Source organism: Populus trichocarpa, chromosome 10 (assembly GCF_000002775.5).
Source record: "Populus trichocarpa isolate Nisqually-1 chromosome 10, P.trichocarpa_v4.1, whole genome shotgun sequence".
In the NCBI taxonomy this organism is placed as follows: Eukaryota; Viridiplantae; Streptophyta; class Magnoliopsida; order Malpighiales; family Salicaceae; genus Populus; species Populus trichocarpa.
Window position 1 is genome coordinate 12,462,206 of NC_037294.2, and position 23,242 is coordinate 12,485,447.

At 32.2% G+C, this 23,242-nt stretch overlaps 2 protein-coding genes and 1 long non-coding RNA gene across 4 annotated transcripts; 1 reads left to right on the plus strand and 2 right to left on the minus strand.

Annotated features, from left to right (window-relative positions):
* Positions 1-1,490: 1,490 nt before the first annotated feature.
* On the plus strand, positions 1,491-8,642 carry LOC7459092 (anthranilate synthase beta subunit 2, chloroplastic). Of its 2 annotated transcripts, XM_002314725.4 has the most exons (10): positions 1,491-1,934; positions 3,425-3,538; positions 3,649-3,809; positions 4,547-4,617; positions 4,748-4,785; positions 4,894-5,004; positions 5,186-5,285; positions 6,836-6,971; positions 8,040-8,181; positions 8,353-8,642. In XM_002314725.4, exons 2-9 carry the CDS (start codon positions 3,430-3,432, stop codon positions 8,142-8,144), a joined length of 831 nt encoding a protein of 276 aa, XP_002314761.2. In that variant the 5' UTR covers positions 1,491-1,934; positions 3,425-3,429; the 3' UTR covers positions 8,145-8,181; positions 8,353-8,642. The 2 variants fall into 2 exon arrangements, with proteins under 2 accessions (XP_002314761.2, XP_024465727.2); XM_024609959.2 differs by lacking the exon at positions 1,491-1,934 and having other exon boundaries at positions 3,249-3,538; positions 8,360-8,642.
* A 224-nt stretch (positions 8,643-8,866) lies between these two features.
* Positions 8,867-10,375, minus strand: LOC112328863 (uncharacterized). The gene is made up of 2 exons (XR_002984083.2): positions 9,200-10,375; positions 8,867-9,116 (listed from the first exon to the last, which is right to left on the minus strand). It is a non-coding gene; the product is annotated as an uncharacterized LOC112328863 (long non-coding RNA).
* Positions 10,376-14,574: 4,199 nt separating this feature from the next.
* On the minus strand, positions 14,575-17,499 carry LOC7462652 (probable xyloglucan endotransglucosylase/hydrolase protein 28). The gene is made up of 4 exons (XM_002315806.4): positions 16,984-17,499; positions 16,768-16,868; positions 16,022-16,230; positions 14,575-15,395 (listed from the first exon to the last, which is right to left on the minus strand). The coding sequence occupies exons 1-4, from the start codon at positions 17,180-17,182 to the stop codon at positions 14,894-14,896; spliced, it is 1,011 nt and encodes a 336-aa protein (XP_002315842.1). The 5' UTR covers positions 17,183-17,499; the 3' UTR covers positions 14,575-14,893.
* Between the last annotated feature and the right edge of the window lie 5,743 nt (positions 17,500-23,242).

Below are 23,242 nucleotides of genomic sequence, written 5' to 3' on the forward strand. Positions count from 1 at the left end.
AAGTTGGTTTGGCCCTGATTTACAATGTTGTAGGTTTGTCATGCTAACTCGGATTGATTAAAGCTGTTTTTTAAGTTTTTTTTTACCTCAATTCTTTCTTCCATATTTAATAGGTTATGAATTAAGATGCCTCGTTTGTATCCTTTTGAAAAAAAATATTTTTTTCCTCAAGTTTTCTTGATCACTTTTCCTTTTAAATTTTATTTATTTGTTGTTGTTTTTTTTCTAACTAAAATAAAATTAATTTATTCAACCCAATCAACCTAGGGGTTGGATCATTTTTTTTCTAAATGAAAAAATAAATAAATGTGTTGCTAATGTATTTTCTAGAAAAAAAAATCAATTATAAATTCAAAATATGATACCTATTAGTCACCACTTTTTTTTATATATACTAAGATTGCTTAGATGATATTTTAAAAAAACATTGGGACAATGACAAACCAAATTTACTTGGGTTAACTCTGGTTAACTTGTAAAATTCATGACCCAAGTCATCAGACCACGATAACCCTGTAATGATAAAAAATTAACAAAAAAATTACAAAACTCATTTTATAAACAATCAAATGTTAGAGGGTGAAATTAAAAAGAAAAATTCAATCTAAAAAAAAATAGCTCTAGTCAACCTTTGTAAACTAGCCAACTGCAACAAAAATAATGAGAATATGATAAACCTAATAAAATTAAATCAAAATGAATTATAAAGCCAAAATCTCAACCAACACAATGTTGAGAGATAAAAAATAATAATAATAAAGTTAGATTTTAAAAAAAGGGTTGTGGGTATTTTTTTTTTCAACTATGTCTCTAACTTACTCATCAATCAAACCTAAAACAGGTTGTGGGTGCATTAAGGTTATAAAGGTAGCTAGCTGTTGTTATTGGTGATGGTAATTGTGAAGCTTGTCTCTTTTTTTTTTGTGCTTGAAAATATGGATATAATTGATTTTTAAAATATATTTTTTTGTTTATAAATGTATTAAAATAATGTTTTTTTAAAAAAATTATTTTTGACATCAACACATCAAATTATCAAAAAAATATTAATTTAAAATAAATAAATTAGGCCATGCAATATTATTTTTTAAAAATAAATTTTTATTTTATTTTTTTATTTACTTCATTTTTTTTTAAATGATGTTTTCATATTGTTTTTATGTTAAAAATATTTTTTTTAAAATAAAAATATTATATTAATATATTTTTAAATAAAAAATATTTTAAAAAATAACTATATTTTCAAACAACCGTATAAATTAGTAACAAATTCAATGAGGATTTGGCGGTTGGTGCTAATTCCAGTGGGTGAAGTCTAAAAACATAGAACAGCCCGGTGGGCTAGCTACTATCTTAAAAACCATTTATATATATATGGTTTTTAAGATTTTTTAAATGTTTTAATACAGTAAGAAATATATGAGCACAGAAATATAATTTACCTACCATTTTTTATTTTCCGGCTGTAGAATGCATGGTCATGAATCAGCACTAGTGTAGCTGTTCAGATAGAAGGGGCAAAAAAATTAACATTATCTATCCAGCAGCCACCATCATGCATGCGTTGCAGGCCAGATTAGATAGAAGGGTGGACTCAAATTTCTGTTTCTATATTTGCCACCTCTTGTACGGACGATGGATCTGTATCTCCTCCTTTGCTTTTCCCATCAACCACTTAATTTCATTATTGAAGGACCTTTGCAGATCGATGTAGCTTAAAGAAAGCAATCGCTGCTCCGCTCAGAAAAAAAATGAGCAGGGAGAGGGTTTTATTTTTTCCTTCCGTCTTATATCTATTCACTTTGAATAGCTTCCATCCTGGCTTGACCGAAACAGCTCTCGGCGTTGCTCGTTCCTCCCAAGTCCCATCCATCCATTTCGCGCTTTGCCTGAGTGCGCTGTCTCACATACTCTCTCCGAGAAGTTACACATTGGTATGCGATTCTTGATTCTCCCCTCTCGCATCTCTCCATGCATCCATCCTTCACTCCCATCAACTGTTCGATGTTTTGCTTTTCATTACTAATAAGTAATAGCAGCGATTTTGAAATTTGAACGGAGCGTTCAAAGGAAGGGAGAAGGGCAGGATTGAGAATTAGCGTTTTAGCAACATGTATTCAACTCCTCAACTCTTCTTTCGTAGGAAAAAATCATTTGGTTAATTAAATATTTTCTGTTTTTTTTATATTGTCTCATATATAATTGATTTTTAAATATTGATTTTTATAAAAATTAAAATAGCATGTTTTTTATTTTTTTTAAATAAATTTATTTTATTTAAAGTAAGATTTATCTCATAAAAAATTTAACCGAATTTATATTTTTAAAAACCTCAACTTTATTCTATTTTTTACATTAAATTATAATAATTAGGAGGACAAGAGAGGGTTGTGGTAGAAACTGAATTTTTGCCCGAGGTGTTCAAGGATTACTTGAACGACACCCATCACGGGGACTTTCCAAAGATAGAATATTAGTAAAAGTACTTGAACAGAAATAATATTTCAAAAACCTGGCATTATTATTTTCTAATATAAGTGCTGTTTGTCTTTTCGTTTAAAAAACGTTTTTTAAAAAATTTAAATTTTGTTTTATTTTTTTTATTTCAAATTAATATTTTTTTAATGTTTTTAAATTATTTTAATGTACTAATGATAAAAATAATTTTTAAAAATAAAAAATTATTATTTTGATATATTTTTCAATAAAAAATATTTAAAAAACAATTATAAATAAAAAAACACGATGAGTAACTTCACTTATGAACAGCGAAGTGAAGCTGTTTTTTTTTTAATCCTATCCTGAAACTTCTTTTCGATGGAATCATTTTGTAACTTAATTAAATGAAATAAAGATATAAATTGTGGTATAAAAAAAACTAAATATAATTCTTTTTTATTTTTAAATCAAATCATGTTTTTTAGGTTGATTTTTATCCATCAAATTAATTTTAAAATTAAGTTCGATAAAAGAGTTGAGTCTTGAATTTTTTTTTTAATTTTCAAAACACAATCATCCAGTCAATAAACTAATATATACACTAGAGTCATGAAAATGAAGAAAAGAAAGAATTTTTAATGACACCCTTGAATATGTATATAAAACTAAAAAAAGACTAATGATATATAAATAAATTTTTCAAAGGTAAATTAAGTGTATCAATCATTTATGTTAAAAGATTTTAGCTTTCACTCTTAAAATTTGTCTGCATAGCATTTTTCATATATTAATAGATAATTTCTCATTTTCTTGTTTTCATTTTTTCGATTACAGTTTGAAGTGATTGTTTGGCAAATCTTTCTTTTATTAGCTTGACATATATCACATAGTAGTACTAAGAAGCTCCAGCCTATTTCTTAATTGTTATGGGCAGCAGCTGAGAATCTAACAAATCTCTCCCTGCCTGTCTCTCTCCACTCTCCAGTGACAATGGCTGCTGCAAGCATGGTACGTCAAACCGCTTGCAATCAATCAAAGCCCTCTCTTGCACTCAAAACCCAGCATGCCTCTCCTTTAAATCTCTTCTCAATACCATCAAGTAACTTTCTCTACTCTTCTCTCTCTCTCTCTTTATGTCTTGCCTTTTAATCTCTCTGTGTCTATGTACGTAAATTTTACATGTAGGCTTACCGGTTTTTTATAATGCAGGATTGAGTTTTGGAGCAAACAGCGAAAAAGGGCTAGTAGTAAAATGTTCGGTGGCAGCTGCAGAACTCAATTCCAGGGTTGCGGCTTCTAATGACAGGGGAATCAAGAATCCTATAATTGTCATTGACAATTATGACAGTTTCACTTATAATCTGTGCCAGGTTAGTTCTTTCTCTTCTTAGATTATTCACATGGCATTCGATAATTTCGAAATCTCTTCAATGTTAATTTGTTTTCTGGGTTCTTCTCTGTTTTAAAGATTTTGTGATTGTGTGGATCTTTAATTGTACCCCCTGTTTGGTTGCTGAGAAAATGCATTATGTAAATGGAAAGTAAATCACAGATTTTGTTTCCATAGAGGAATGACATTTCTAATTGTGTGTGTGTATGTGATATGGTTTTCATCATTTATAGAAACCAAAAACTGCACACGCAACGCATTCCTTGTTTGTTTAACAGCTATGACTGCAGCGGTGAGCTTTTGTTTAAATGACGTGGCAAAAAGTCTCAAGACATTGCTAAACATAGAAAGAAACTCTTTAATTTGAACATTTTCTTCAAATGACCTGACTATTGTCAACAATTGAGAATAGCACCAGTGATTTCACTTCGAAGTGGACATTGCTAGTGACTCCACATGTTAAAAAGAATCATATTCATTCCTGTGATATGTCAAAGGAAAGCTATAACAAGTTTCCATCAAAATTATAGTTCTGGGAGAAAATTAGAAACTTTGTAAAGTCTTTAATCACTTCTGCAAAAGTGTCAGTGTCTATAGTTTTGCATGATTAATTCTTTTATACTGCTCTGTTTGATTGCTCTCCGTCTCTCTCTCATCAATTTGTTGAACTGATTTATAGATCAAAACATTGAACTCTGTTGCCTTTTGTTGTTGAAGTATATGGGAGAGGTGGGCTGCCATTTTGAGGTGTATCGGAATGACGAGTTAACTGTGGAGGATTTAGAAAGGTAAGAATTTATTGTTATGTAGTTATCTGGCATTTGTTAGGTGTTAAATCCTATTTATAAGAGTGGATCACACATGAGGTGTTTGTTGTGTTCACCAGTTGCACTTGTTACCTTCCTCTTATTTTAACAGGAAAAAGCCAAGAGGCGTCCTCATATCCCCAGGCCCAGGTTAGTTTTTGCTAACACGTTATCTTTACTGCCTAGAATCAAAGTGCAGCAAGACCAAAACAAAATAAAGTTGAAAACTATATTTATGTATGTCATTTCCTTTTATAGGAACACCCCAGGATTCTGGAATTTCCCTACAGACGGTTCTAGAGCTTGGACCTACCGTGCCTTTGTTTGGTGTGTGTATGGGGTTGCAGTGCATTGGAGAGGCTTTTGGAGGTGACACTTCAAATCTTTTTGGCCATCTGCATGTTTCATTGTTTATCTAGTTGTCCGATATTTGCTTTTGCGAGAATCATCAAGGAACTTGAACGATGTTCAAGATATTTTATTTTTAACATGCTGCAGTCTTCTGATTGAGTTCTCTTTACATAATACATAGTACATTGTTGCGTTTCAGGAAAGATTGTGCGCTCACCTTATGGTGTCGTGCATGGAAAAGGTTCTCCTGTATATTATGACGAGAAGGGGGAAGATGGCTTGTTCGCTGGGTTGTCTAAGTAAGGAACTTTTGAGCAATTGATCTGACATTATTATCTTCTCTCTCTTTTTTGCTGGCCTTGTCTGGCTAGTTACATGCAATTATTAAATTCCTAATATAACTTTGAAAGAATTGCTTAACTTGTTCATCTATCATGCGAATTACATCCTTATTTTGTGAACTGTAAATTGAGATCTGATTCATAATTCCAAAGTAAATGAAAAGGTTGCAAATTATAACGGTTACTAATTGTACTCACATGTTCATAAAAGTCAAACCTTTTAATTAAAATGTTTTCAAAATGACAAAAAATAGCTGGGTTTCTTTGAACTTCAACATATAACCATGGATACAACATTTTACTGTATGATCATGAGACATTACTCACACTTTGAACGGCAATAAAACAATTGAATTCACAGGAAAGTGCAACCATAGAAAATTGGTGAAAGGCCGTGACTACTTGCTGTAGGTTTGTCCTCATGAGTTGCCACAACCAAAATTTAGTTAGATTTACATTTGTATATGATGCAATCAGATTTACCTACATGCAAGTTGGCGATACTAGACAGATTTACCTCTTATTCAGTTATTTGCAAATAAAATAGCAAGGCCACAGGGAGTGGAATTTTTCTGTGGTTAATAAAATGGCTTTCATACTGGCATTCATCTTGACTCTTGCTTATATGCGTATTTGACTACATTAGTCAAGCTTTGTCCTTTCCTTACCTCAATTTACTGATGTATCGTAGTTGTATTTGGAGTACAAAAAATTAGCAAACATGTTGGACAAGGTCTGAACGTCTTTGGGTTGGTCATTTAGAGGGAAGGTAATGATTGAAAAAAATCTTTGGTAAAAAATACTTGGTTTTGCAGTTGAAAAGTATTTTTGCAAAAAAATAATATTTTTTTTACTCTAAATAATTTTTTTAAAATCATTTTGATGTGATGATGTCAAAAATAAATTTTAAAAATAAAAAAAATTATTTCGATGTATTTCTAAACAAAAATCATTTTGAAAAACAATTATTTTTATAATACCAAACAGGCTCACAAAGTCTTGTTAAGCAATAGGTTGACTTGAATCATGCTCTTATGACAACAAGTATATGGCGCTATTTATTTTGTCCAATTGATCAGCTATTACACTGCTAGCGGGTTATGTTTGCTGTGAGAAATGATTCTCTTAAACCTGACTTCTCTGTTTAGACAGAATCTTTTTCCAAATTTTCCTTGGTCTTTGCGTGTCAAAGGTATTTTTTATCATTGATATTTTCTGTGTGTTTTGTTATGAATTTATTGGATTAGAATTTTACATCAGCTTTCCTCTATGTTTGTAGAAAAATAATATCTGGGAACTGGTTAGCCTGCTAATATGCTATACCAGAATTGACGCTTGAATAACTTTTTTTCTCACTATAGACAATTCCGAGGGAAAACAAATTGGTAAAGCATTAAATTCTATTAATATACGTGCCATGATTTGCCATAAGTTTCTCTATTAAATTTCATCTTGATTGTGTCCGTATATGGTAATGGTTTGCCTCGATATCTGTATACCTTTTGCAGTCCTTTCACTGCTGGAAGATACCATAGCCTTGTGATTGAAAAAGAGAGTTTCCCTGGTGAAGAACTAGAGGTTACAGCATGGACTGAGGATGGCCTCATAATGGCTGCTCGCCATAGAAAATATAAGCATCTGCAGGTAATATATTCATTTGTTATCCACTTATTGGTAAATTGCCCTTTCATACAATTATTTGACAGGTCTGAGCTCGGCATCCATATTTGCTTGCTTAGATGTAGAGTAGCACGAAATTTGTTGTGATCTGTCTTCTTCACTTGAAAGTCTTGCATATAGACTCGTGGCTTCATCTGCCAACAAAAAAGAAGAAATTTGGAATATTTAGAGTGAAACATTCTAATAACTGTTTTCCTTTCGCCCCCACCTTTCTTCAAGGAAAAACATAGTGCTAGCGAGGGCAAGAAAATTGCTCTCTAACATGAAATATTGGACTTTCATAGTCATAGCTCTTACTTTAACATGATGGCGCTTTTTTTCCTTTACTCTCAAATTTGAGGGGGAAAAAATTATGGTTTGAGTCGTTCCTTGATATTACCCACGTGAAGGCATAAGATCAATTTGGTGAAGAAAAATGGAGATTTTATTTTATGGGATATGTCTTTCAAGCTATTTGTGAATTACCAGTTGACAGCTATTATTTTAGAAATGACCCGTGTTAATGTTCAATCTATCAAGCTGTATGATTATAATCACTCATCGGATTGCCCAGAAACCTTCATGTGATCAGTATTCCTAGATCATTTTGCAACCTGTCGGTGGTGTTCCTTCCCCAACTTGTTCTACAGGCTTATATGATTTATAAATGTTGTTTTCTTGATCAGTGCATGGTCTATTATGTCACGAGTATACCAAAATTGATGTTGCTAGGATCTTACAAACTAGGGGTCTCGCATGGTGGTTAGAAAACAACGTACGGTGAAACACAGAGGTGCCCCTTTCAGATTGTTGTATTAATATGCCAAAATCTATGCACACTCAGCCACATGGAGAAAAAACATGCTGGGGTTCTAGAAAAAAAAAGAAATATACGATGGACTATTCCAAGATGTGTTTGTCCTTGGACTTGCTGATGACTGATGATTTCCTTATTTCAATTGGTTACATGGGTCCATCGACTTTCTTTCTATTGCTCTTACAGGTAGTAAGGTCTTTATAAGATGCTATTGAAAATGTTTGAAATTTTTGCAGGGGGTGCAGTTCCATCCAGAAAGCATCATAACATCTGAAGGCAAGACAATTGTTAGGAATTTCATCAAAATGGTAGAGAGAAAAGAGGCTGAATCTGAGAACTAGAAGCATGTCAAGAATCAAGATATACAGTGAATAAAAGGTAAAAAAACAGGAAGCAGCAGAAACAGTGGACCTTTGGGCTGGTAGTTCTGTTTCTTCCATATTCTTACTGTGTGGGTTTTAAACCATTACTTATTTTTTTGTACTTGATGTGTAGCTTTTGGACTGGCATTTATTTATTTTTCATGCACAATTTTTTCTCTGATTGAAGCAAATAGCAATTGGCTCGTTGCATGAATGCGTCGAATCAGCATAAGGAGTCCCCTCTTTATTGGGAAAAAGAACCTGCAAGACTGAATTAGCTCTCGCACACGCACACCCATGTGATCACGAAGTCCCACGAGAGGGATTCATTCTGGTTTGCCTCTTTTGTGGAGTTCTACACTTAGTTTTGGAACCTACTGCTGATAGAGATCTATTTCCAAAGACTTGTTATTGAATATGACTAGCTTAATGCAAGTACTGATATAAACAATCAATAAACTTTAGCATTACTGGGTTTTTTTCTCCCTTTATTATTGAAATTTTAAGCTTGTTTCGTCCACGGTGAGAGCAGGATTCAGGTTACTCCTCTCCCCACATACCCACAGGTGTATGAAGTTCCGTTTAGGATATTTTCTCGTTAATTTCCCTTGTATTGATGGTTGAAATAAGCCGTGCTTTTTTAATCAGATTAATTTTATTGAATTTGAATTTGAAATAGGAAGGTAAAAAGGGTGTAAAAATCACACAACAAAGATCATTAACCAGCCTTGCTAAACATGAAAACATGAATTCATAACGTTTAAACTTGGACAGCGAGAAGGATGATCGAATTTGAATTACCACAAGAACCAATTGCTGTTCTAGATAACTTGGGATGGCAACTGGGGTCGGTCTGCCTAAGGAGGTGTTCAATTCAATCAAGAGTGATTAACACTGCTAAAGAACAGAAATTGCAGACATGTTGTGCTCAAACATGGAGTGAACTAGTCTCTGCAAAGGAGTTATTCACAATAGTAAGCATCGTGGAGGAATATGCAGGTACCATATCATATTGGAACATTTAGTACGAGTACCTTCACACTAATTAAGGCGGCTTCTTGTAGGAATAGGATACAATAGCATGGCCAATCTACTATATGTGTTCAAAATTCTATCAGAGCTGAACTTTCTTGTGAGTTGTGTGGACCTGTTAGAACGCAGATAATCCGGTACAACGCAAATATATTGAGTTAAACTGCCTATTATTATTAATCTGTGATCTGTATCTAGACAACTCATTCGTGAGAATCTTGAGCAACCAAAACCTATCCAAAAATTGACATGAACTATCAACAGAAACAGCAAGAACGACACGAAAAGATGGATTATCGCCAGCCTCATTACAAACCAGGGAGAAATAGGAGGAGGGCAAGCTACGCCATTAGCAAAGCACACTCAGCCCTTTACAGAAAACACACCAAGCCAACAAAACATTTCTGAATTACCCATATTAATCACCATCGTGCAACAAAAAAGGGGAAGAGAGGGAAAGGGAGAAAAATCAGATACAGGACTCCCATCTCTAATTTTAGAGCACACTTGTCGTCTTCTAACGCAGCGTACTTAGACCAGACCTGAAGGAAAGGGAGAAAAATAAAGAGAGGGATACAAGAGGCGATTGCTTTCTATGTTTTCCGTTGTAGGTGGAGAGAAAGGCGAAGGTGGACTGGTTTCCTTCTCTATGTGTCTCATGAATGCTGCTGCTTCTGCTTGCAAGAAAACAACAGGCGTTGTTTGAGGGCTTATGTTTTTGGGTTGGACTGGACTTGCATAATCAAAGCTACCTTTAATCCCATGGAGATAGACTTTTTTTTTTTTTTTTTTTTTTGTAGCAACTGGAGAGAAAGAAAAAATTATCCTTTGAACTTAAAATTGACAATTGAATCGGCACTTGAAAAAAACTTCAAAAATATAAAGGAAAAGTTGTTTCGGATTTTGTTTTTCTGAATGAAAGATTTAAATTGAGTCTGAAGTTGAGTTCAAGATTTAGTAACAAAGATCAGTATATCATGTCTTGACAAGTTTATAGCCAAACTGAATGAAGAGAGACGGCCTTGTTCCACAAGGGAAACAATGAAATAATCAGGCATTTCTTCGATTGGCTTGAACTTGAACCCTAGAGCTCCAAGATGACTCACCGAGAGGTATGTTGGTCGAAATCATCCCTTGCTCGAACGGTAGAAGAGTATGACGTGAGAAGCAAATGTTTTAAGAATGGTTTGGGATTGTGATTCTGGTTTAAAGTTTTTTTTATTTAGAAATATATTAAAATATTTTTTTAATTTTTAAAAATGAAAATCAAATGTTTAGCAATTGTTTGGTAAGTTATGGTCGAAATCATCCCTTGCTCGAACGGTAGAAGAGGATGACGTGAGAATCACATGTTTTAAGACTTTGGGATTGTGATACTGTGGTTTAAAATATTTTTTATTTAAAAAATATATTAAAATAATATTTTTTATTTTTTAAAAATTATTTTTAATATCAATAAATTAAAACGATTTAAAAATATAAAAAATAAGTTAACAAAAAAAATATGAAATTTAAGGGAATGGGGTCTCTTAATATATATAATATGTTTTTAGAAAAAAATGTGAGAATAGTATGAACGGATTATTATTATTATTATTATTAATGTAATTATAGATTTGGATTTTTAATTAATTTTGTTCCTCTAATTAAAACCTTTCCGTACACAAAATGGTCAGGCCCATTGATGCATTCATTCCAAACAATATACAAAGGCCTCTTGAGCAAGATGACAAGGCCCATAGATGGAGAATAAAGCGGCCTAGGAAGACCTCTTCCAACCAAGGTTTTTCAAGTAACCTAGTCATTCACATTTCACACTCATCATATTCACTAAAGCAATATAGTTTTTTCCTCGAGACCTTTCTAAGCTTCTAACCCTGTATAAAAATAAATAAATTAAAAATTAAAAAAAAACGATCAAATGCACCACGATTGAATACAAAGAGGGGCAGAACAGTGTTGAATGCTCGTTTTTCCTTGATCAATAGTAGTTTCTGAAAAATTGACAATTTTTTTTTCCTATTTCAAACTAATAAATAGCATTTAATATATAATGGAAGAGCAATGGAATTTACTTCTCCAAATTTTGTTCAGCAATACTGGCATGAAGAGTTTGCAAACCATTCTGACAGCAGAAATAAGAGAAACAGTTAAGGAGTGGGAAACCATTTTCTGAGTCAAGTTTACACCAGAAAACATTTCCCAGCAGAAGCTAGTGACAAAATTATGAACATAAAAAGTATTATTTCTTAAGCTTAAAGTAGGAGCCGATTGATAATATCATTTCCCGACCTAGACTAGAAAGGCGATCATATAATTTGTAACAATTTACAGGCACCACACATGATTTCTATGATTGATAGAAAAGGTGCTTTTGATGAGACTAAAAATCTTGTGGTCAAGATCGTTTAGTTAATTACAAAAATTAGTAGGCAAGTGTGGCAGGAACTGTGCGAGTAAATTGACTCAGATTTTATTTATGATTCATCCAGGTCCGAGTTGGCCAGCCATGCGACATCGGAGGGTCAGATAAGCAAGAAAACAACTTTTATTCAAATGCTCTCCTTCCCACATGAATTTTTGAGGAAAAGAAAAGGTGATGAGTGCTTGTGATGTTTTTTGTGAAGCTGGTTATCATTTTCCAGCTGTGACACCGATATCAAAACCTCTGTGGTTAGAGGCATCAAAGACTTTCATAAAAACCACGTCTCTAGCTTTTTCATTATGGCCATGGATCTTTTCCTCGCAACTGAACTTTTAAAGCGAAAGGCTAAAGTCTTATTGCTTACTGTTACTGTCTCCTTCTCTATACCCAACCTTTGGAATCCCAGCTTACTGATACGTGGAGGTATGCTCCCCGTATCTTCAAATCATGGGAAAACTGTAAAAGAAAATAATTCGTGTTTTAATAAATATAGCAATTGATATATTAATAGTTTATATGAAAATTTGTTAAAAATGAATAGGTATTTTTATTTAAGAGAAACCAAATCTAAAAATAACTTATTTTGCTAAGAAAATATAATAATTATAGTTAAACCCAAGCACTTGATTATAGAAATTGTGAAGAATAAACAGGTATTTTTATTTTATGAAAACCAAATCCAAAAATAACTTATATTATTAAAAAAATATAATAATTATAGTTAAAATCAAACCCTTGATTATTAGATTGCATAAATTTTGCAAGATGCCTTTAAAATAATTTCCCACAAATCTGTACTTCAAAGTTTAAACCTGCTTTACGGGATGCCTTTCTTGAGTCCATTACCATTAGTTTGTAGTGATGATGCCATTGGCAACGAAGTTAGTAATCTTGCAGCAGTTTTGGTGCCATTCTGTCTTGAAAAGAATTGGAAAAGATTCATGGATCAATTAATATTCTTGGAGTGAAACGAGTGAGGCTGCGTCTGACGGACAGGCCTCCGAGTTTCTGAGACAAGGATCTATCTGTTCCTACAAGGTTTATGATCAGTGAGAGATTCCCCGAAGTCAGCAAACATGATATACTTCATTGTCTCGTAATCTTGGATACGATCACCTTGCATCAATTTGGCATTCTATACCTTATTTCCCTGTATTTTTTTTTAATTTGAACAGAGTGTACTATGGTGTCTAAGAAATTATAAAATTTCACGAACAAATTGTAGTACTATATTTTACAATTCTTTTTTGATAAAAAAACATTTGACTTTATTAATGATTTAAGTTAAACAAATACATCACTGTTTTTATACCATGATAATACAAAAAAATTAAGATTGAAATGTATTGCCCTACTGATGGTAGCATTTGATTTTTTCATGAACTCGTTCAAAAGCTCAATAGAACTCCATGATAAAAAAAAATAATGAGATTTCTAAGCACCACCAATCAACCGTGTAGATTAATAAGGGAATGAGTTGCATCATATGGATTAAAGATTTCTTCCTCTAGAATTGTTTTAAACCGTCAAAAAACAAGAGAAAATCACCATAGTTTAGTAAAGAAACATCAAAATCTTATTAAATGAATTATACATTGTAGTAAAATTAAGAGAAACTTTCAATACAAATCAAATCTAAATCTTTATCCTAAAGAATAGAAAAGGAAAAACAAAAGAGAAAAGAATGATGGAAAAAAACAAGTTTTTTTTGTTGCGTATATTTCACTTAAAAAATTATTAAATTAAAAATTTTTAAATGATTTTGATATATTAATATTAAAAAAAATTAAAAATATATTTTAATATATCTTCAAAAAAATTACTTTAAAAAAAACATTACACGATACAATTAAAGCAATAAAGCCAGTGCCCTAATTGTTTTCCTAATCTAATCTACCAATCTGGTCAGCCTTATCTTCTCTTTTGGGGTTTGCTTTCTAATATATTTTAATGTCTTTATAATTAATATGGTACATTAACCTTAGAATGAAGTATCAACAACCTTTGCTGCTTTAAAGCATCCAATTAAAGAGTCACAGAACAACTAATTGCGAGGCCAGGTGGGATCCTATCATGAAGTTTTGAGTGGAAAAACACTCCAAAGTGGCTCAAAGAAATCCTTGATGCTGCTTGTCTTCATCTGGCTGTCTCCCTTGCTTCAATCTAACTCTCCTTCGACTTCTCTTCTGCCAAAAATTGACTCCTAGAGAGAAAATTGAGGTCTTTCTTTTGGTATTCGGAGAAGAAAAATCTAAATTCGTCAATTGTCACGCACCGATCTTTCTTCACTTTTTACAACTGATACAGTGTTCTTGAAAAATGTTACGGGGATTTGTGACGATGGTGGTGTTTTAAAGTATTTTTTTATTTAAAAATATATTAAAATTAAAATGATATTTTTTTATTTTTTTAAAATTATTTTTGACATCAGCATATTCAAACGATCTGAAAACATTAAAAAAATAAAAAAAAAATTAAAATTTTTAAAAACGTAATTTTTACAGCATTCACAAAATATATCTACTCCACATTGACATCATATTTGAGGAATTTCAAAGAAAACCCTCTTACCCCTCTCCAAAATTTAGAACCGTTGAGACCAGAACCTGTGAGCTATATAAGTCCAACATTCTGCCATTTGCAGCAGCGTTGCCTTCACCAGTTGTCACGTCTAAACCGACTTTGGATTCCAACTAACCATTGACAAAATGTCCTCCGAAGATGACAAGTCTGACCTTTAAAATATTAAGAGACGTCTAGACAGACCAGGGGGCCCGAGCTCTTGACCTTTAAAGACATGTCCTGGGTATACTGATCGGCAGATGTTTTTTTTCTCACTTGGATCAAACAAAAGGAGAATAAAATAAAATATTAGACAACAGACAAGATGCTTGATGACAACATCCATTTCAGTGCAAAAACACAGCCAAAACCCATACCAACACACAGAGGGACTCCATATACTAAGAATTTATTTAACCCGTTAGAGCGTGTCAAGAGTACAGAAAAAATCATTACCAAGTTCAATTTGTAAAGCCAAGAGACAACATCAATGATGAGATGAACAACTGGAAAACTAAAGGTATGAAGAACTATACACATCCTCGCCCAACCACCCACCATCGACCATATAAGAATCTATGCTCTTTTTTCTCTATTCACAACAAAAACAAATGACCCCAGCTAAATCATAATAGCATAAATGCACTAAGAATAAGATGACAACATTAACCCCCATCCATCACACGACAATGCCACCATTGCATATTTCTTAAATGGAAATGACTTCAGCATGACTTGACCGACTATGGTGGTGTCGTTTCCCGTGGTGGCGCCGGCCTCCGCCAAAAGTAACAGGATCGTAAGATTTGAGTCGGTCTGCTTCTTTGGTATTGATCACACACTCTGATGGGGGAGCCCTGTACCGAACCCGATCATAGCAATAAGAATATGTCATAAACTTGGCCCTAAAGCTCTCCATCTTAATTCTTTGCACTGGTGTGACACCGGTGGGGATCGCCTGAGAACTCTCTGTATTATCGCATCTTGGAAACTGCTCAACAGGATCGACAGCACACCCGTGCAGAACAAGGTCAGAAAATTCAGCGACATAAGGGGCGTATTTGTAATTCACTCTATATTTGCCTCCATTAGTAGCCCAATCAGACCCATCCCATATCGTTGCATACAAAGACATTGGCTTGGAAGGGAAATCTGCTCCCATAGATTCTGTTCTTTTAACCTCTCTAATTGGAATGTTGTCCACGTAAAATCTAAATATAAAAGAAATGGACACGGAATTAGAATGGTAGTCAATGCACCAAAAAGGATTAATCCTCCTAAAACAAAATCAGCACAACTTGTTCATATGCAAAATAGAAAACCAATACCTTCTAATTGGTAAATGTGAAAAATTGAGGAAACAAGTATATAAAATTGTGAATATCTGACAAGATTGGATGCTTTTTCGGTCTTTCCCTGAGAATTACAGGGTTGCATACAGCTCCGTCACATCAATGTTTAAATAGATTCTTATCTCGAATTTAATCTAACTTTTCTCAGTAACCAAACAAATAAGTTTACCAAACTTTAGCCACGCCAAAGCTGCCAGACTGGTTTTGTTAAAACAGGTGCATGTCCCTAAAGGTAAAAGAACAGAGAACTTTCTGTGCTAGTCACCTAAAAGAAGGAACTTTGTCTCTACCTACAGAGAATGCATTCATCCTACCCCCCAAAACAGTAAATTACATCCCGTATATACCATGAGGTCATTATTGATTAAAAGGTAAAGTACACCCTTTAAAAAGCTCTAATTGCAAGAAAAATAATACATGTAAAACCACACAGGTAAACAAAACAAGAAGAAAAAAAAAGATGGGGAAGCGGGTTTGTTGCTTACATGATCTGAGAATTGGTCCAGAGAATGCTATACTGATGGAAATCATCAGAGGGATCGAACCAGAGGCTGTATCTCTCTTCTCTGCCGGCACTAGTGCTGCCATTGCCATAAATGTTTGTCTGGATCCTCCAATCTTTGCCTCTTATGTTACCCAAGAACTCGAAGTCAATTTCATCATGGTTCTTCTCGAATATGTCACCATTTGACATCTGTTAAGAAAAGAAACAGACATGAAATAAGAAGAGTTTTTTTCTAATTTTTCTTTTATCAAAATTTTGAAATTTATCAGCGAAAATTAGCATGATAATGATATTATTTATTTTCCTTGCTAGATTTTAAAGAAAAGATAAACATTTTGTGGAGAGAAATGGCAAGCTGAGGGTAGACTGTATTTTTTTCAGTTTCTTAAAACAGAGCTTAGACATGAACCATAAAATCAATGGACAACTAACAAACCCATGAGAATGAGTTTATTGTAGTCTGATCAGACTTTCAAGGTTAGCATGACAGAGAAAACAGTTGGCATGAAGAAGAAAAAAACTGTAAATCAAAGAAACATCAATCTGAGTTTCTTTGATACATTGAAAGCACTAGACTTGAAAGATAAATCAAATACTCCCCATGAAAAGAAAGAAAAAACACCAATTTAGGTCTGATAAATGATGAACTGAATTCAAATATTAAACCTCCATTATTTATTTAAAAACACATTAAAATTCTTTGATATGTACAGTACTGTTACTCACATAAAAAGCAACCACAACTCCAGCAGTATAATCTGCTGGCAACTTGATAGAAGCACTGAAGTATCCATGTAGGTATAAGTCCTGAGAAACAAATCCCGACCCTGCATATACACAACCCAAAGAAACTCTCAATGGATGCCAACGCAACACACACACATAAGGAAATGAAAAAACAGAATCATAGACCCAAAACAGAAATTATGAAAATACGAGAACCTGTCCTCTCATCTAGAGATAAATGGACTCTCTTTCCATCTCTGTACATGACCAGATTATCATCCCCAAAAAGTTGGGTGTATCCTTCATCAAAGGATATAATAGGCAATGAAGTTCTTTGAATTTGAGACCCAGAAACAAAAAGCGCAAGAAGAGAGCAAATTAAGAGAAAACAAGGACCAAGATAAGAGCACGCCATCTTTTCTTTTGTGTGTTAATGGTGTGTTTTCTTTTGAAAAAAATCAAACAGAGGAAGAAAGTTCCTCGCTTGACTAGAATGAAAGAACGGTGTCTATTAGCTGTGTGTGTGAATGAATGAATTTATATATATATATATATATATATATAGTAAGAGAGAAAGTAGAGTGTTGAGGAAGGAGAGAACGGTGTGTGGAAGAATATGAATATCTCTGCCTCTAGAACTATGGGGAGAGGAGAGGGAGAGCAAAGGGCTAATGAGAGCAGCGAGAGAAAAGGGAGGTCATTTTACAGTGGAGGGAGAGGTGTGGGCTGTTCTTGTGTAGAAAGGTTTTTAGTTTTTTTGGAATGTACCGTCCCCCAACCTACTACTACTACTCGGTATTCTTTTTTCATTTGTATTGCATTTATGGTTATTATTATTATTATTGACGCGTATTTAAATTATGTACAGTGTATCTGTATACAGAATTGGAAATTAGAAATACTAAATTTGGATTTGGATGCAGTTTTAACTTTTCTTTACGTTTTTTTATGAACAGCCACGCTACATTAAAAAAGAAAATTATTGGCATGGAGAATTCCCATATACATGTCACTATTCATTATAATAATGCAATTATTCTTTTGCTCTTCTAATAAAAAATCATAATGTTTTCCCCATATAAATTGGAACAATCCGGTATTTTGACCTTTTAAAACCACATTGTGAAGATCATGTATCTTTAAAAGTATTTTTTTAAAAAAATCTATCGGGATAATTTGATTTTTTATATTTTCAAAGTGTAATATAGATACTATATTACTTTTAAAATAAATTTTTCAAAACTTTCATCAATGGATTTTTTTTTTCAAACTAGTTTTTAGTGATTAACAAGTTAATTACGAATAATTTGGTTTTTTTATTAATATAAATATTGCTTTCAGGATAAAAATAATTGGCGTGTGTATCGTACGCATAAATGAATAGACAGCGCATGAAGTATCGTTTCACATCCAAACGCTACCTTTCCACGATAGTATTGGAAGCACCTCGTTGTGATCTCTCTAATGGTGTAGCGTAGTAGTTGGGCTCTGATGAATTTTTTTTCCCCTTTCTCTTTTCTTTATTCTCCTTATTAAAATATAAAGGTGTCTTTTCATTTGTTTTTTTTATTAAATTTGACTCTTATTCTTTTGATTTTTATTTGTTATCCATTTATTATTGGTTTTTTCTTCAATTTAATCTTTTATCATTTGGTTTCATTTAATTTTTACATTAAATTTGATCTTTATTTTTTTTATTGTTGTTTGTTTTTTTATCCCTTTCCTGGTTGAATTTTGTTTTCAATTTCATCAATCAGTATTTTATTTTAATTTTTTTATCATCAAATTTAGTCCTTAATTGTTTTATTTTTATTTCTTTTGCTTTAGATAATTTTTTTTAATTCCATCCCTCGATATTTTATTTATTTATAATATTTTTTGTTATTTTTTTATGATTTGCCTTATATGATGTTAATTTCATGCTCATGATTGGGTCACGGGTTTTAAAGGTTAACATGGGTTAACTTTGATCTTTTTTGTGTTTCTTTTTAAAATTATTTTTTTTAATTTTATTCTTCAACATTTGATTTATTAGAAATTCATCTTCATACTTTTTTTCTTCACTTTTACTTTTATAAAGTTATCTCAATCTCACTTTCAGCATTTTTTCTTTGTTAATTTATTTATTGTCATTGCATTTTTTTTACTAGTACTATTTAAATTAGTCGAGTCAATAATCGCAGCCTCAAATTTTTTTCACCTTTTCATGAACGCTTGTGACTCCTCGACATCTTTTTTTACATTGAAAAGAACTTGGGTCTGGATGGGCGGAGCACCCCCTATCTAGTATACACTATATGGCTTTCCAGACTTTAAAGGGAAAAAAAAAAAGAAATTCTGGAGAATGAAAATAATATAATTTCCTTTTTTACTACAATGTAATGCTCTTGACTGTTTTTTTTTTTTTAATTGTGTATGTTCTATAATCTTAGCTCACACTAAAACATTTTCCTTCTCAAAATGCTTGTCTGATTTGATAACAATACGATCCTCGCAGTTGTTACATGTTCGTTTTTTCAACCTTCTTTCTTCCTGGTTTTTTTTTTTCAATGTAGATTTGAAAGAATGGCATTCCAATCATGTACAAGGGAACGTTGGAACCAGGGAGCAGAGTATAGAAAACAAATTTAAAAAATCAAATGTAGTTCTTGTTTTGTAATCCGACATGCATCATGGTAATGATCCCCCGTGATATCTTTTATATTAGTCAAATATTGTCTTAAGAAACCACTTTATTTTTAAATTCAATCAATGTTATGTTAACCAAAGACTCCAAGAACTCAAAAAAAAATATTATAAAAAATTCACAGCCATTATTTTTCCTGCTTGTGTCATTATTAGGCAAGCCAGAAGATCCACGGAAATGGAAACCACCTTCCACCGTACGAAAGAGAGATCATGATTCATGACGGTGGTGTTTGTATCGTGAATAAATCATGTTTATAAAAAATTTAATAGTTTTTTTTTAAATTATTTATCTTATATTTTTAAATTTATTGATATTAAAAATATTATTTTAATATATTTTTGAATTAAATATATTTTAAATCTCAACTGCTGTCACAATGTTTACACTTAAAAACAGCAATCCTAATTTAAATTATTGCGCCTAGAATGATTATGGGCACCTTATCCCTTCTGCAAGACTTTCAAATAAAACAATACTTGGTAAATTTATAAGGCACAGTGTGTGAAAAAGGACAGATCATCAGGGCAAGAATGATTGTCATCAAGGCTTTTAGGGCAAAAGGAGGCTTGGCCCTTTAATAATTTCTTGTTCTTTTTAATGGATAGAATAAAATAAAAATAGCCAATGCATTTAAAAACAAAATATAAATAAATTAAAGCTAAACGGGACAGCGTTTTTTTGTTGTACTCTGCGTCACGCGCCGCCCCATTTTTTCAGGTTTATTAAGTTTACATTGTTCCTGAGATACCCTCATCAATCCAACAAAATCTACTGATTTGCCCCCATTACGGGTCCCGTTTGTTTGCATTCTGATAAAGATACCGTTGATCAAGGCAGGGAAAAACGTTCGCTGCCATCTATTCAACGAGAATCGCGTGCGACAGCGTCTATATTTCGGCGCTTAGGTGGTTGTCACGGACATGACACGTGTCACACTTTAAGCGCCGAATCCCACAATCAACGCTCCAGCTTCATTGTATTTGTCACGGGGAGTGTATACGGTGCACCCTCTGCTGTTTCATTGCCTTTAAATTCTTCAAATGAACAATGGCTCCTCTAGACAATTAGCTTCCGTCTAGGGGGGCTGTCATTCAATCAAATATTCTTGGTTTAAATAATTAGTTAATTAAGACCGTGCTTTCAAAAAATTGAATTATTTTTTTATTTTTTAAAATTATTTAAATATATTAACATTAAAAATAATTTAGCAGATGTTATTGTTCGCATGAATTACTGTTACTGGCAGATGTATTATTAACAAGAATTAAGTGACTAGGGAAAATTACTGTTACTCTCCTCTCATGTTATTGTTCGCATGATTTTTTTTTCTTTTTATGCTCTTTTTTCTTTTCTTCTATTGGTTTTATTTTTATTTGCATCTTTAAATATTGAATTTACTATAAATTAGATTTTTTTATTTCATTTTTTTATACAGGTTATTCATTGTTACCCTCCAAATATTGAGTTTTTGAATTTTTTTTCATTTCTATATTTTAACATTAAGTTTATTAAAAATTAGATTTTATATTTGTTTCGGTCTTCTTTATACGGGCTATCGTGATTTCTAAAAAATATCAAGATATTAAGTTGGTGTTCAATTTTACAATCACATACTTTTTTATATTGTATTATTAAATAGAAAAATAGTTTATCATGTTATTAAATAAAAAACAATCATGAAAAAAATATCATGAATTAGATTTCATGATTTATTTTAATTTCTTTTTCTTTTTCCATTTCCATCATCGAGCATCGAGTTTGTTATGAATTGAGCTTTGTTATTTATTTTGGTTTTTTTTATACATGGTTATGTGGTTTTAAAAAATCATTATGCCATTTAGTTGGTGCTCAATTTTACGAACACCTACTTTTTTTCTATCTTATTATCAAATAAAAAATTATCTATCATACTGTTAAATAAAAAATGGTTCATCATGTTTTTTAATAAAAGATGGTTATCAACAAAATATAATTATTATAAATTAAATTTATAATTTATTTTGATTCATCATGTAGGAGATTATTGTGATCTTAGAAAAACACACCAGGATTTGATTGGTGCTTGGTTTTTTGAATATCTATTTTTTTTTATCATGCTATTAAATTAAAAATGACTCCAACAAAATATAATAGTAATATAGTAGAAATTAGATTTTATTATTTATTTTAATTTACCTTCTACAAAATTATCGTTTTCTTGAAAAAATTACCAATATTGAGTTGATGTGATACTTATCTTGAAGTTATATATATATTTTTAAAAGATTCTATCATGGAAATACTTTTACAGTAAATCATATTTTATCGGTCGTTTTATTTGTCTAAAACTATCAAGTTAACCCGAATGATGTTGAAATAATTTATAATTTAATTTGAATTTCAAGTTAGAAGTTAGACAAGAATATAGTTGAAAGGTTTAAAGTTTAATCCATTAAATTGAGTTTAAAAACACTGTAAAAAAAATTCTTGGGCTGAACATTAATTTTTTATATGTAAAAAAATCTTGATCCTGGAAATTATCTAGTTTATATTGCCATTACAGAAGGGATTGGTTGAGCTCCCCTGATGGCAGCATTTTTCGTTTTTTCCAATTTTGTATTCTATTTCTATAGACTCGATTTTTGGTTCTGAATTCCTATTTTTCAGCATTAATTCTTAGTTACAGTGGAGTAGGCGTTTTATTCCTAAACTGACATGACATGACGTACCCCTACTTATGCACTGTCCTAGCCGTTGGTATGCGGGACCCGCTTAAACAGCCTTCGCTTATTTTTCCTTCCGTCTTAAATATTAGAACCACAATTCCGCAACTGAAGGGCCTGAATGATCAGGTATTCAGGTCTCTTCCGCGACGTTAACGCCGTTAATCAAGGGTTCGGTCCCGTTAAAGTGAATAAAAAGCGATTCAATTTCGGTGGACTCGGTCGCCTCCGTCCGTCGAGAACGGCGTCATCACCTTTCCAATGCCTCCCTCGTAGCTTAATTCGTGGACCCTGCCATCACACGTATCTAACTAAATTGTCCACTAAAGACTATGTCGTAAATTTGAAAAACAGGAACAGATAAAAATACATGGTAATATAACATGACAAACACTTTAATTAATTAATTTAATTACATAAAACTATTATTTTTTTTATAAAAAGTTATAATTTAAATTCGATTAAAAAATTATTTTGCTTATAAAATTCTTCATTTTCTTATAAATATCTTCAATTTCAACAGAAAATCAAGTATTTTTTTTTGTATATCACTCAATTAATAAAAAAAATATTTAGAGATGTCAAAAAAAAAAGTAGGTGATTTAAAATAAAAACATAAATGATGTGAAAAAACAGGTTAGGCTTGCGGGCATTAAAACGTTGTTTGGTAATGTGGTTGCGGGTGAAGTTCACCCGCAGCCACACATATCAGTGTTTAGTAAAGCAAGCAAAACTGATTTTGCTTGGTAGAACCCACTAATTTTTGCTACCCAGCTGCAAGATTGGAGTAGCAGCATTTTGCTGCTTCTCGTGGGTATTTTTAAGGAACAGTGGGCACTGTTCAGTTTTTTTAAAAAACAAAAACCAGTGAGAAAAGTTTAGTTTTTTTTTCCCTGAAAAACCAGTGCAGTTAGTCGTGAAAAATATTTTTTTTTTGTTTTTTTAAAAAATTAGTTTAAGGTGAATTAAATTTACTCATACTGTAATCTCAATTTTATTCCTGATAATATTTTATTTAATTTTATTGCACGCTCAAAAAATCATGAAACTTTAGTTCATGTCGAATGACTTTTGTACGTAATGA

What these genes read in the sequence shown, in the direction of transcription:
- LOC7459092 (XM_002314725.4), top strand. Translation starts at nt 3,430, where the DNA reads ATGGCTGCTGCAAGCATGGTACGTCAAACCGCTTGCAATCAATCAAAG. An exon ending in TCTCTTCTCAATACCATCAA is followed by an intron (nt 3,539 to 3,648) that starts GTAACTTTCTCT and finishes TTTATAATGCAG; the next exon opens with GATTGAGTTTTGGAGCAAAC. An exon ending in CATTGGAGAGGCTTTTGGAG is followed by an intron (nt 5,005 to 5,185) that starts GTGACACTTCAA and finishes GTTGCGTTTCAG; the next exon opens with GAAAGATTGTGCGCTCACCT.
- LOC7462652 (XM_002315806.4), bottom strand. Translation starts at nt 17,182, where the DNA reads ATGGCGTGCTCTTATCTTGGTCCTTGTTTTCTCTTAATTTGCTCTCTT. An exon ending in ATCTCTAGATGAGAGGACAG is followed by an intron (nt 16,869 to 16,983) that starts GTTCTCGTATTT and finishes GTGTATATGCAG; the next exon opens with GGTCGGGATTTGTTTCTCAG. An exon ending in GAGTTGTGGTTGCTTTTTAT is followed by an intron (nt 16,231 to 16,767) that starts GTGAGTAACAGT and finishes TTTTCTTAACAG; the next exon opens with ATGTCAAATGGTGACATATT.